We start from the raw sequence: 14,206 nt of genomic DNA on the forward strand, positions 1-14,206 counted from the left end.
TGGTAAGAATTCTAACGCGAGCCTAGTGAGGAATGAGGAGGAAACCTGGGCACAACATTGAAAGAAGAAAGGGGTTGACTCATTTCAGTGATCTGCAATCTCATATTTTCGAAAACAATCCGTCAAAGGTTTTTGGGGGTTTCTGAATGGAGAATGGAATAGCCATCGGCCTTGTTGTGGGAGGCTCCCATCAGAAGAGTGACCAGTGACTGTCGGCGTTTGGACTCTGTTGAAGTCTCTGACAGTGGACGAGTCCGCTCCAATCGTACGCCAAATCTGGAATTGAGCATCGACAACAAGATCTCAGTAGCATTGCGTGGACCCTGCTACCGAGAACAAATCTTTGTCGTACTCGATGCTCAATTCCATGCGCTGCGCCAAGGTCGAAATGACTTTACATCAAAAGCTAGTTGCTCAATGCTGATGCACGGTAGCGAGTAGGTCGATTGCCACAGCCAAATTGTCCCGGGGCCTCGCACAGCCACTTCGAACCAATCTTGAGCGTCAGGGGTGATGCAATGATCTGGCTACCGCTTCACAGCTCGTGGTAGGCCGTGGTAGGCCAAGGAATAAAATCCAGACTCAGTATCTCTTAGCCATGTCACCCTTTTTGTTTCGGAGGTCGATTTTCCTCGTGAAGCGTCCCCTGTGACGACCGGGAGCTATAATCGACAACATGCTTTTCGTTCTGAACTGACATTTCCAGATCTTTCTTCTGTTGATATAATTCCTCGGATGTCTCTTCGACAGATGGCTCAGTCTGTTCTTGAACATGCACGACTTCTTGGCCGGTGTTTGGGCTCTTTGTCGGAACCCCTTTTCGCATGTTCCATCCGCCTCGCCAGCCGATCCAGCCACGTTCATGGGGTCCTCGCGAGAAACAAATGAGTAGAGCTACAGAAACAAAGCCAACACTTGCAGATCCCGAGGCAATCCAGCCGCCATCTGCATAGAGAGAATTGCCCACGGCAGTCCCAATCAGTTGTCCGACGAACACGCTGACCATATAGGCTGTGTTGACCCGGTTTCGCGCTTTCGGCGCGACTCCATAAATCGCCGTCCGGTTGGCGATTTGGCTAGTTTGCAATCCAATGTCAATGCCTATCGCCTGGATGATGGGCCCGGCAAGGGTGAATTTCCCGATATACGTGCCGACAACAACACCAACCAAACAAATTAATTCTCCCACAATAATAGAAAACAGTGGTTGGTGTTTTTCCATGACTGTTCGAGCAAAGATGGGACCCCAGGTCATACTCCCTATACCAATCAAAGCAAAGAGGCCAATAACGAGAGAGTTGTAGTGATAAGGCGGTCCAGCCAGAAGGAAGGTCAATGTTGTCCAGTAACTCGTGAATGTCGTGGATGTAAACATGCCAACCAAACATGCCTGTACCAGGACGGGCTGTTTCAACACAAGCTTCACAATGTCCCACAACAGGAAGGGATACTTCTTCCATATTTTCTCGTCCGGGTTTGTGGAAGGATAGTCTGGCATGAAAAGGTATAGCAAAACCAGGATGAAATATTGCAGCCCAAAAGATATCCAGTAGATGTATCGCCATCCGATATATTGGGCAACAATACCCGACAAGAGACGAGCGATGAGCATCCCCAGCAGCATACCAGACACGACAATGGAGATAGAAGTAGCTCGACGGTGAGGAGGGGCCATATCTCCGACCAGGGGTAACATCAATTGCGGTGTGACTGTCGTGACACTGGTGAGAAAGGAGATCGCCCCGAACGCGGCAAAGGAGTTTGTCACACACAGTCCTATCCTGCATCGCACGTCAGCGCATGATGTTATATGTAAACCTCTGAGCATACCACAGTGTGGCGGTGAACCAAACCAGCCAAAGAACAAACGGTCTTCTCTTGACTAAATCTCCCAGCGGACACAGGAACAACAGTCCACCGGCATACCCAGCTTGTGCGAGGGTTGGGATATAGGAGGATTCCTCGTCGGTAACATGGAAATCGTCTGCCAGGAGATTGAGGATAGGATGGTTGTAGTAGAGATTCGCTACAGTGAAACATCCAGCAAACGCTGTTTGGAGCAAGCAGGTCAGCATCTTTGGCCTCGTCTGAGGGTAGATACTCATTCTTACCAAACAACAGATTCAATCCCATGGAGAATCGAAAGGGCTTCTCAGGGTCATATCGACACCTAGGTGGTACATGTGTAAGGCCGTCGTACGCCTTCTGAAAGACGCTCCTTTTCGGCCTCGACTGACCATTTTGTAAGGCTTCTTGTGTCTGGCTCTCCTCCTTTATATTGCTCTCTGTGGTTGGATTGGGGTCGGTCGTCTGCGACATAGTGGGACAGACTCTATATTAGGAAAGAAGGAAGCCATGATCTGTGTCACTGGCATGGAGCAATGGGTAGCCATTGGAGATTCTCTGGTGCGAAGGCTAGTGTCCGTTGTACGCAAATGACATGAAGATTGAGGTTGATGGAGCTGTTCATCCGCTGTTTCGAGCTCTCCCGCTAAATGATGGCGAACGATAGGCGGAATTCGCCCGGCATCGGAGAGAACCCGGGAAGCACGGCAGCGATTCCGATACAAAAGCGACAAACGATTTCGAAGATCATGGCCTCGGCATCAATTGAAGAGATTCACATAAAGATGAAAGAGCGGATAAATTGATTGCCATCTGGCCAGACTGGTTATTGGGTCTTAAATACCGGATGGATCTGAATTAGGCTGAGTAACGGTGAAAATCCCAGGCTTTTCAGAGAAATTCGGGCATGGCTTTGCAAGATGCAGTAATTAAAAAAGGAACCGCACAAGACATGGAAATAGCCACCCTTGACCAGCTTCTCTGGTCATCGTTGCTATCATTACACAAACGTGAAGTCAAAGCGACGAAAACGGTGCTGAGAAGACGGATCACGAAAGCGAAAATGGAACAGAGGGTATCCGAGGAATGATCCTCCTTGCTGCGCGGTGGGGAAAAAAAAAAAAAAAAAAAAAAGAGATCACAATTTTGGCCGCCCCACGTCGTTGTCATCGTTAGTCGTCAGGGTCATCAGGTCGTAAAATGCTGTCGTCTGTCATAGCACCGTTTTAGTGCGGCGATACTCATCACCAAAATCCTGGAGAGTCTTCACAAAGTCTTCAGCATCTATATTCAATCAGCCACATCTCTCAGGAGCTCAGGTTGGTCAATATGTACCCTGAATCAGTTCAAAGTCGAGAAAGTGTTCCCCATTGGCGGCTATGTGAGCCGAGTACTGGGAAGAAAAGACATGTCGTTGTAGTTCGGCCAAGTATACAGTCGAGCTATTCTTGGGCCAACGATACCAGGTGGGAGAAGTAATGCAATGTGTGATAAAAGCGGTCCAGATAGGGGTACTGCGGAGTGAGTCAGTCCCGGAGGCAGACTGAAACATTGAAAGAACTGACTGTTGCATTTCACCATCGAGGACAGATGCTTCAAGTCGGACGGCATCAGTCCCTCGATCACGATATAATCGCAAGGCATGCTTGAAACCGCTATCCCGAATGGCCCTGGAATTTTGTGTCAGCGTTCCACATCGCTCGTCCGATATCTGAACTGCCTACCCGGCGAAATTGCTCGTTTCTTCCTTCAACCTGTGATCTAGATGATTGCTCACGTGTCTGGCGCTGTCATGGGATCGTAGAGAGAGAAACGTGCAGTGAAAGATGACCAACCCTAGGAGCTGTCAGTCTTTCTCATCAAGACATGTTTGCTGACCATGACGTACATTCGTAGGAAGTGAATTTGAGGCTGGTCCAACAGGTGCTGGGGGCGGTGACCGTCGGACGACAGAGGTAGAGGAATGGTCCGGATCTTCGTATATGCAAATCGGTCAGTGGAAAACAGGACATTCGAGTCCCTCGTCGAGGGTCGGGCCATTCGCAGACAAGTTTGCAACGATAATCACGAGGGCGCCAGTAAAATTTGGTTCGAAGGCCACCAGGGAATTTCCTGCTCGATGTCAGCCGGCACTATCTCCGTGAAGATTCCGTCCATGGATGTTCTTCTCACAGCTGGAGGATTCTTTCAAACTCGGAATCTGGGAAGCTACGGCCCCTGCCGGAACTGTCTCCAAAGCAGGTTGAGCTGGGAATAAGTGTCAGCAGTGTCATCAAGTCCGAAGGGGAGGCCAATGCTTACAGCATAGGATCGTCTTCGAGACTCGTGGTGGGGAGGTTGTTGAAAATATTGGTCGCCCAATGACTGGTCTCGGGATCTACGCTCGACGTATGACTGATAGTGGAGAAAGTGGTGGTGGGAGATAGCGCTGGCGGACTGGGAGCTGCTTGGTGCTGGAGAGTGTCGTAACTGTCGTGGGAGGTTGTAGGCGACATCGGGCGTTGAGTCTGTGGTCTCACACGTTCCTGAGATGGAGGTTGTTTGATCACTGCTGGCTATTAGTTGACTTGCTTGTCGGGTTGGTTGCTGACTGATACGTGCCTGGTTGGACTGGTACCAAAGAAAGATTCGCAAATGTTTCTGTAGCCGATATCAATTTTCGGTTATCGCGTTGCAGGGACTGTAGGTCAAAGATTTCATGGCGAAGGTCGTCAATTTGTCGTCGGCTGTAGGATTGCCTAACCCCAAAACACCTCTTGAGCGGCGGATACGACCAAAAATCCGGGTCACGACTACCTACCTTTTCAGCTTCTTACAGAGGCCATAGAGAAATAATTGGTACGTCTCGAGACGCATATGAAGGGTTTGCTTGCCCATGTCCAAACAGTATCGACTAATCTCTTTCCAGGCATTGCGATAGTCCGCTCCGACCGGGTCGCGAGGGATCTTGCCGAGAATGGTCCAGACATCTTGAAGAGTGAAGGCAACACTGTTCTGAAGGAGTGTCAAATCGTCAGCGAAACCTTTGGTGAGAATTCCTCGGATGGCATCAATCTGATCGTTAAGTTCGCGAAGGGCCCAGCTGAGATTGTTCAACCCGGTAATGGCCAGAGTGATTTCTTGCACATGGTCCTGGTCATAGTTCCTGATGGTAGAAAGTATATCCGCAATATCCTGGGCTCGGCCAGCCTCTTCGCGGAGTAGCGGATCCATGCATGGTAAACCGGGACGGAGGACGATGAAGATGAACACAATCTATCCGGATCGACACAAGTCGAAATGAGGCTCTTTCTTTCTTTCTTTTTTTTTTCCCTTTTTAATTTTTTTGAGAGAGAGTCGGGTTGGTGCGGTCGAGGGTAAGAGCGGGTGTATTGCTTGATTTCGTAATACACGGAGACGAGCTTTATGTAGGTCGTTGACGTGTCAAACGGACAGCAGGCGATGCCGATGGTTCATGCATGATCTACTCAGGCCTGAGACATGCCGATTTGTCGCATCTGGGACTGGACATGAATTATGGCGACACAAGCTCTCAGGTGGTCCCGTTATGATTCGTACTGGCATTAAATGGGCTTGGCCCCCCCCCTCCAAAAAGAACAGCATTGCTGACTTTTTGGATCTGTGGAAGAGACATTTACGGTTCCGTGAATCTGCCAGCGAGTCTCTGTTTTCTTTCTGGTGAATAGGAGATGAGATGCGTCATGCTTGCAGGCATTGCTGCCTAAACCTAGGCACGGAGCCACTTCGTGCACTGGAGAAGAATGGAGAAACGAAGCCTCTCAAGTCAGTCGACGTGTTCTCACCTGTTCTCACCTGAGGGACCCACGAGGAGTTTGCCATTCTGTCAGGGCAATTTCGAGTCTACCTGGCCCAAAAGCACGCGTTATGATTGATTTCTACAGGTGCCTTCTCTTTGGTGGTGCAGAGCAAGACGGAGTTCGAAACTGATTGGAGGTACAGAATGAATGGTATATAGAGAAGATAGAATGGAAAGATGTATCCGGTAAACATATGAGGTCGAAACAAACACAGCCCTGCGCCTCCTGCTGATGCCTGAGGCCATCGTGGCCAAGCCCTCAGTCACAGGAAACAAGGGAGGGTTGGGTTGTGAGGGGGGCCAGAAATGTGACTTTTAAGAACTGAAGGATCTGAGATGACACCATGTACGGGATCGGATTTGATACACGGCCTGGCCGAACCATCTCGGCACCCAATGCAGTGTTGGAATAATCTGGCCAGGAGCAAATTGTTTCACAAAATGCCTCTGATCATTTTTCGAGTTCTCTCAAGACGCGTCAAAGCCCTTTGACGGATCGACCGAGCCGTTCAGCCGGGCGCAAGACGGACACAAGGCAGCGCAGAATACAAAGTCGACAACTTGTTCCAGATATTGCATTGCATGAAGAGCTAGTATACAGCAAGTACCTTGGTAGGCTTGACACATGATGCAATGTCGCAGCAGCTCAGCCATGATGCTGGAGATGAAGGCTTCATGACTCGGTGTTTTTGAAGCTCGATGCTCGATGCTTTTTCCATAAGCTGCGTGTGAAGCATACCGACCCGTTCCACTGCTGACTCCATAACCCCGGCCTCCCAGCCCATCATTGCTAGTAAAGACATAACGACAAGGTAAGGAAACTGACTTGAGTATCTCAATGCAGGCACTGAAGACATCGATTAGGACGGACCGTGTTGTGTCCAGACCATTTAGTCATCATCCTCGTCGTCATCACCAGCCTGAATGATGGTTAGAACTCTGCACCGTGGTAGCTTTGACCTCAGAATCTGTTACTCACGTTGTATTTGGCCTTCTCGTCCTCATATCGCTTCTTGTCGGCAGCGGCCTTCTTCTCATATGGCTCGCGCTGCTTCTCGCTCAGGGCCTTCCATTTGTCACCGAGGACTTTGCCGACTTGACCTAACGCTGGAATGAGTATTGGTTATATTTCGCTGGAAGTGGATGTGTCTTACCGAAGCTGATGCCAGGGTTCTCCTCACGGACGGCTTCGCGCTGCTCGTTGGCAAAGAACATGTATGCGGAGAGACCTCGCTTGGGAGCGTTGGGATCTAGGAAGCGATCAGTCATGCGCGATCGCCGTGGGTGCGATTTGGTTACTGACCCTTCTTTTTCTTTTCGGCACCGCGACCTTTGGAGGTGTTTTTGGCCTTGGAACTGGCTTTAGGCATTTTGGTATTGGTCGAGGATTTGGTGACGCGGGAGGTGATTTGTGATTTGCTGCTGGTGCTGGAGTAGGTCAGCGGGTTGATTCAGGCTATGGTTGAGAGGATGGAACATGGGTAATAAGGGCAGTGGTTTGACGAAAAGCCGGGAGGACAAGGCCAGCTGAAGAGGTATCAATAGCGATCAGGTTTGAGAGGTAGCAAAGGTGGCGGGCAGGAGAAGTGAATGAGCGCAGTCGATTGGGTTGTTTTGTAAGAGTGAATTCCAAGGTAAAACGCGTCTTCGGCGGTGACAACGAGGAGTCAAGGCGCAGATTGACTCACCAACGACTCAAAGACGCGTCAAAAAGATCAATTGAGCGTCTGGAGCTGTGGTGGTGGTTGCTAGCCCGCGGTGCTGGGGGCGCGATGGCGATGGTGACGGCGACGACGAGGTCGCGACAAGTAGCAGACAGGGCAGAAAGAGGACGATGCGACCATTTTCGACGGGAGTTTTGAGGGGAAACAATGGGGAGCAAGTGTGGGTGGTGCAGATGAAGAGATGGAAAATGATAGTAGGAGGAGGAAGAAAGGTGAGTGAGTACTTACAATGAGAGAGGGCGTTGTAGTGGTCGCAGTAACGCAGGCGAAGACAGTACAGCGCAGCAGAACAGTATGGGAGAGGACTGTGGTGGTAGTAGGAAGAGTGAGAGAGCAGTGTGTGGGAGGGAGGATTGTATGGGAGAACTGGCAGACTGGCAAGACCCAGTCGCCGTCCACCGCTCAGCGTTACTTGCCAGTGTGCAGCAGCGAATCAGCCAGTCGACTGCCGCTAGCTGCTGCTAAGTCCGTAGTTACTAGGGGCATTGAGTCTGGCCTGCCATCCTTTTCCGCGCTTGCCCTACGGGCCCTGCCTGCCGCGAATCTGATCAAATCACTGACTTGCTTTGCGATCAACTGAATCACTGATCTCAGCTCCTCACTCTCCCTCTCCCACAACTCTCACCATCTCCTCCCCCCTCCTCTGCCACTCGGTCACAGCCCACCCTCCTATAACAATACAAACAAAACTTCTTTCATCATCAATAAAACCGCATCTCTCTCCTCCAATTGTCCACTCACATCTCCCCTTACTCATCTTTCTCACCTCAACTGACCTGCCAAGCTAAACCACACTGACGACGGCAAACTTCCCCAGTTCCTCCCCTGCGCCTGACAACTGACTTTTTGATTTGCCTATGGCAACCACTCATCTCTCTCACATACTCAGCTACGGAGTCAATGGAACAAATTCTCTTACTAGCCCTTCTGTCACATCATTCTCATTCCTCACCACAACGGCCCCTCCTCGCCTTCGGCCAGCGTCCTGCCCTCTTCACCCTTCGTTCAGATCTCCGTCTTCCTACATACCCTAGTGTTCCTCTCTCCTGCTTTCTCTCGTACACGGCACTTCTGCCCTTCAGTAACATACTCCACTATGTCTACCAAGGCAAAACGGATGCATTGCCGAACCAATTGGTTCTCCTGATCATCCCACCTATCAGGTCCTCGGTTGTCTTTCTGCCCCGTACCATGTTGGTTCGGGTAAGTCCATAGTGTTTATCTCGCCTACAAAACCGCCTGCGCACAGCATCTCCTGATCACGCTTTTGCCTTACATAGCCCGGAATATGGGATCTCTTCATAAGGGGCTCCTATTGTTTCCGTACCATGCAACCCTGTCTGCGCAGCCCGCAATCATAGCTTCCCCAAGCAAATGATAACCGCCGAAAGCGCCATGTACTGTACTCGTGAAGAGCCCCCGACCCCTACCACTGATGTGTTTCCGCTCTGGAAAGATGCTATTCTTCCTCTACAGCTTTCCCACGATGAGTATTCCAGCTCACTTAATTCGATGGTCAACCAGTTTCACATTATTCATGCTGGTTATCAAAACGCGTCAATGCGTATTTACTTTGAGGCCACGGGAGCTCGGTGGCTATGTCACGTGTATTCGGCTGTACATCACCCCGTTATGCACGTGACATGTGAAATTACGTGATATTGTAAGGAAGGCGGCCTGGCCAGAGTGGGGTCCCGAGACAGTGGACCTATCAGTCAGACATGAAAAATATATATCGATTGATCCCAAATCTCCCTTCAAATATGCTACTACCTATGAAGACAAGTTCACACGTCTTTCTCTTGTCAAGCTTACCATATCCTAATAGTCGAACCTTTCCCTTCCCGCCCCCTGGTTGGTCATGAGTGAAACTCCATACTAAACAACTTATCCCAAGGCTTCGACTTCGCCGAGGACGGAGATGCCGCAGTTCCGCCAGCAGGACCTTTCACCGGACTCGTCACCAGGATTGGAGACCTGTGCTTCAAGGGCGATGCATTTCTCGAGGACGCACCCGAAGAGATTGGCCTTTTATTCAGCTCCTGCGGCTTGAGGGGGGGATGATGCTGGATGCGCTCAAGCGCGGCGTCTGCTTGAGCAGGTGCAGAATCAGGCTTCATTTTCAAAGGCGCAGACGTGACAGCGCCTCCAGTCTAATAACCAAAAAATTCTTCATCAGCCGAGCTGCGCTTTCACGGACCAAGTAGGAGATCGCGCCTCACCACTTCAAACACCTGTGCGTCCTCCCTGTCCGTCTCGCTGGCTGACGTGGGCTGGCGGACCACGCTCGCCACACCGGCTTGAGGCCCGGCGTTTTGTGCTTTTGTCTCGTTTTCATTTTCTGCCTCTGCATCGGCGTTGTTTGCGTCGTCGTTGACAGCGCCATGCGCCTGTTCTGCGTCACTGGTGATCGGCGCAAGGGGAGCTTTAGAGGGCACATCCCTAAGGCTCCCTCTCCTCCCCAGCGCATCGTGCTTGCCTTTGAGGTCCACGCTCTTTTTACTGCCCGAGCTCGACCGCCGACTATCCAGGCTTTTGGTAAGAGTCTTGGTTACCATGTTTGCGGTGGCACTTCCGCTTCCCATGCCGCCTCCCATACCGATGCCAGACTTGTTTTCCTTACGGCCCAAGCCCATGTGGCCCTTGACTTCGACATTGGAGGCTGTGACTGTCGATTTTCCCACGGATGGCGTCCCCGGAGCCCCTAGCTTTTCTTCGGAAGCATCGATCATATACCATCTCAGACCGTCAGAGAGTTCAAAGGGATTCTCATCGTCAACGGACCGTGTAGATCCGCCATCGTCGACGCTGGCTGTAGTTGAGACATTGCCACGCATTCCCGTTGACAAACTTCTCGACAGATCGACCACGCGCTCTTCAATCTTCGTGATCCGAGCTAACAGCCAATCCCGTGTCTGAAGCTTGTGGACGTCTTGCTCCCGGAGGAAATAATGAGGCGCCCCAACATTGAATGCCGCCCACGGCCGCGTCGCTTGGTTCCGCGTCGGAAGGAAGAGGGCTAAATCACCCTCTTTGAAACTCCGGTACGCAATCTTGTCGTGGGCTTCCGCTTGGCTTCGGTGCGTGCGTTCGCGGTACGCACGGGAGTCCTTTTGGTATTTCTTCGCCAGGGTTTCAACATCTTTGTACCGTTTGGTGATGAGGTCAATTGTGCTGTCGATGTCCAATCGTTGAAGGGCGGAAAGGAAACCAGTGTATTTCGCCGACTCTGAATTGAGGTCGGTGTCGGATGTCCAATAAAGGGTTTCCAGATCGGAGGGATCCGAGTAGTGCGGCGCCGGAGTGGAGCCGGAAATAGTCCGTTTCATTGCGGACGGGCCCGATCCTTCGCCGCCGCTGAGGACTGCACTGGCAGCATTCACTTTGGACGCGCGCTGGATCACAAGCGTGTCATCCTGTCGTGAGACTGAGTATCCAAATTGTTCCAACATGCGGATGATGCGGTCATGGTAATGGAAGAGACGTTCGGACAATTGCCTCGCTTTTTCACCGCGCTTGTCGAGATGTTTCTTCAAAGTCTCTTGTCGTTCCGTCGCTCCTTCTGTATCACGCGTGAGATCTTCAATCTCATGTTTCAGACGTTGAATAATACCTTCGTCCTCAGCTTTCCGGTCCATCAATTCGGCCACCTTCTGCTCTTCGGACTTCAACTGTTGTCTCAAGGCATCGGATCCGGTCTCACCGGCAGCGAATTTCTCGCGCAGATTGTGCATTTCAGCGCGCTCGCCTGCCAGCTCGGTGCGAAGGGTTGAGATCTTACTTCGTTCCTGCTCAAGATCTTCTCGTAGTTCACCGGCACGCGCTTCGGCCGTCGAAATTTGTTGCCTTAACAGCTTGATCTGCGCTTCGCCGTGGGAGACTTTCTCCTCAAGGGCTTTGTTTTCTGCGGTTGCGAGCTGGAGAGAGTCGTCCAGACCACGGGCGTGGATGGCAGCACCTTCAGAGAGAATTTCAAGCGCATTGACAAGTCGACGCAGGTCTTCTGGAGGTGAACCAGTAGGAGAAAGGTTCGAGTGGGCGCCTTGCAGGATGGCAACGTACTCTTGTTGTCGATCTTCCATCAATCTCAGTTGATTTGCCAGAGTCATATTTTGGCCTTGTGCCGCCGCTCGTTCCTCTTTGAGTTGATGAAGTTGACGATCTAAACTAGCCGCTCGTTCTCGCTGGTTAGCGGCCTCCGTCCGGGCGGTCTCCAGTTTACGTTTTGATTGCGCCAGATCATCCGCAGATGTTGTTCTAAGATTTTCCAATTCATGCCGGAGATCCAGCATTGCTTGATCCTGTTCGATTCGGAGGTGATCTCTCGACTCATTGAGACGGTCTAGTTCTTCCTCGGCCTCATCCAATTTGACCTTGAGCCGGTGCACTTCGTCATCCAGGAGCTGCCGCTCTTCTTCGAACTCTTGCTTCTGAGCCTCAAAGTTGGCCATTAGGTCCCGCTTGACCAACTCGGCTTCCTGCATTTTGTCTCTGCTTTCTGTACTTGAACGTCGTTCAGCATGGGCCTCCTCTTGCAATTTTTGGATTTGGCCTTCGAGAGCCACGATCTTTTGCACCAACGGCTTTTCATCCTGATTGTTCGATAACCGGCGGACTGACACCGACGATCTACGTGACAGGTCACTCTGTCTGGTGAACGGACTCGGTGACGGTGTCTGCCGCTCAAAATCCGTAGCACTACCTGGCACGAAGATCCCACTAGGGGGACGGCTCAGCTGGCTTTGGCGATGAAGCAAGTCTTCCAGTTTTCGCACCCGACTGTCCGAAGCGCGCAGTTTTTCTTCTAGCCTGGATTTCTCGTCCCGCAAATTCCTCAACTCGTCCCCGTTACGGAGAGCAACGCTCTGACGGAGATCATGGATGCTTCCATTCTTGAACGGCTTCGGCTTTTGTTTGCGAACCGGAGCATCGAGATCTTTCATCCGCTGTGTGATGGCTTGGACGGCATTGTCGAATCCCAATGCTCTTAAATCATCAATCCAGGCAAATATCTCATCCCTGCTCACAAACGGCCAGGAATTCCGTGGTGCTGATGCTTTGAGATCTATCAGAGTATCTTTGGCATTGAATTCTTCGTTCAAAAATTCGCTGTGCGAAGCAGTCCATTTCCTCCGACGTCGTTGCTCTTCTTCCGTTTGTTGAGAAAGATCCTCATGCAAGGCGTCCACTTCGGTTCTCATGCGCTCAGTCCATTCAGACCTCCGGGTGGCTTCCACTAAAGTAGCACCGTAAACCAGGGGGAGTTGAAAGACTCGGTTCAAAGACTGATAGTTGTCGTTGTCCTGAAAGTCGAGGTTTGTGATGCCTAATTGCAGGTCTGCCAAGCGAGATTGGCGGCTAGAGATGTTTTGAAGCACTGCATACCAGCCTTGTGAGACGGCGTTTCTCACGTCAGAAGCGGCCAAAGAAGCCTGAACAACCTCCTCCACGACACTCTGAAGAGCGGGCAAAAGTTCGCGAGTGTGCACAGCAGCCTTTCGGGAAGCCGTCACCACGGACTTGGCATTATCTGGCATCTTGAGAACATCCTCATAGTCGGCATTAATGCGCTTAGCCAAAGTCTCAACCTCGTCCATAAGCGCATTTGTGTCGACGTCGGGTAATGGGATCGGAGGAGTTTGGACATCGCCGGTGTCATTCTTGAGCTTGTCCATACTCGACTGCAACTCCCGCAGCTTGCGCTCGAACTCGGCCGAACTTTGTTCCACACTTTCGGCTGCGGCTTGAAGGCCGACCCTGTCGACCAAGTCGAACAGAGTGCCGACAGCAGCGGGTGAACGGCTACCCTCAAACTCGGCAGGACGACGGAGCACTCTGGCAACATCGTCACGAACAGGTAACTCTGCAAGTGTATCGGCAGTACCCTGCCAATCTTTGAGTGCATCACGGTGTTCATGGATATAACCCTGCGCCCACTGACGTGTCTCTTCAAATCTCTGTTGTAGTATTGTGACATGGTTCCGCAGGTTGTCCAAAGCGACATTCATCGATCTGGCGATGACAGTAGCCTCGTCCGCACATGTTTCAATGTTATCCAGGCCGATCCTTGCTATCTCGAATGCCCCGAGAGCCCAGCCTCGCCTTGACATAAATAGGTCTTGCCATGCCGGAAGGCTATTCTCGTCGGTCAGTGAAGAAGGGGGCTCGGGAAGAGGTTGTAGTCCGACGTCAGTTCGGGAGGGAGGTTTGGACTCAGGAGACAGGAACTGCTTGTCGTAGACATAGACCTCAGTTTCGTTGGAGAGGTTCTTGACAATCTTTCCTCGGGCAGTCATCAAAATCTGGCGAGTGACTGGGATGGCGGTTGTCGATTCGATCCATGATCGCAGGGCATCAACACGGGCATTGGGGTCGGTGAAAGTCAGAACTCCACCGGTATGCGAAATATAAACTTGCAAAGCCATCTCCCCTTCATCGCCGAAAAGATCAGCCCAGAATGGACAGTTGACCGACGTATAGGATGGGGGAGTGGACTAGGCGGAGGGACCATCAGTAGGTCTAGTCAGAGAGTTTGGAATATGATGGTAGCGCGTCAGATGGGGAACGAGCCACGTGCATCACGATAAAGAGCGATGCCTCTTGGGTGCCTTGTAGGCAGCACTCAGGCTCTTTCGCCCAGGTTACAACCCCCCACCTCCACTCACAATCCATGGCGAACTTGTGCTCCCCGTCCGGCCAATGGAATCCAACTCGTCTCCGATGTCGTTGGGCGTTGAAGCAAGTCTCATTGAAATATATTGGTTGAATTTTCACCTTCTGTGCCTTGTCTGAATAATATATCGCTGATAGTGAGTGAAGC

At 51.3% G+C, this 14,206-nt stretch overlaps 4 protein-coding genes across 4 annotated transcripts; all 4 read right to left on the minus strand.

The window, feature by feature from the left end:
* Positions 1–601: 601 nt before the first annotated feature.
* Positions 602–2,319, minus strand: Z518_06902 (uncharacterized protein; the record flags this gene model as incomplete). Its single annotated transcript, XM_013415032.1, has 3 exons — positions 602–1,781; positions 1,831–2,050; positions 2,112–2,319. The coding sequence occupies 3 exons, from the start codon at positions 2,317–2,319 to the stop codon at positions 602–604; spliced, it is 1,608 nt and encodes a 535-aa protein (XP_013270486.1).
* Positions 2,320–3,058: 739 nt separating this feature from the next.
* On the minus strand, positions 3,059–5,058 carry Z518_06903 (uncharacterized protein; the record flags this gene model as incomplete). The annotated part of the gene is made up of 9 exons (XM_013415033.1): positions 3,059–3,129; positions 3,181–3,359; positions 3,411–3,515; positions 3,570–3,681; positions 3,734–3,957; positions 4,018–4,092; positions 4,147–4,359; positions 4,437–4,583; positions 4,646–5,058. The coding sequence occupies 9 exons, from the start codon at positions 5,056–5,058 to the stop codon at positions 3,059–3,061; spliced, it is 1,539 nt and encodes a 512-aa protein (XP_013270487.1).
* A 1,494-nt stretch (positions 5,059–6,552) lies between these two features.
* Positions 6,553–7,032, minus strand: Z518_06904 (non-histone chromosomal protein 6; the record flags this gene model as incomplete). The annotated part of the gene is made up of 4 exons (XM_013415034.1): positions 6,553–6,582; positions 6,642–6,763; positions 6,817–6,912; positions 6,966–7,032. The coding sequence occupies 4 exons, from the start codon at positions 7,030–7,032 to the stop codon at positions 6,553–6,555; spliced, it is 315 nt and encodes a 104-aa protein (XP_013270488.1).
* Positions 7,033–9,578: 2,546 nt separating this feature from the next.
* Z518_06905 (uncharacterized protein) lies at positions 9,579–13,811 on the minus strand (the record flags this gene model as incomplete). The annotated part of the gene is made up of 1 exon (XM_013415035.1): positions 9,579–13,811. One exon carries the CDS (start codon positions 13,809–13,811, stop codon positions 9,579–9,581), a length of 4,233 nt encoding a protein of 1,410 aa, XP_013270489.1.
* Between the last annotated feature and the right edge of the window lie 395 nt (positions 13,812–14,206).

Source organism: Rhinocladiella mackenziei (genome assembly GCF_000835555.1).
Source record: "Rhinocladiella mackenziei CBS 650.93 unplaced genomic scaffold supercont1.5, whole genome shotgun sequence".
Lineage (NCBI taxonomy): Eukaryota > Fungi > Ascomycota > Eurotiomycetes > Chaetothyriales > Herpotrichiellaceae > Rhinocladiella > Rhinocladiella mackenziei.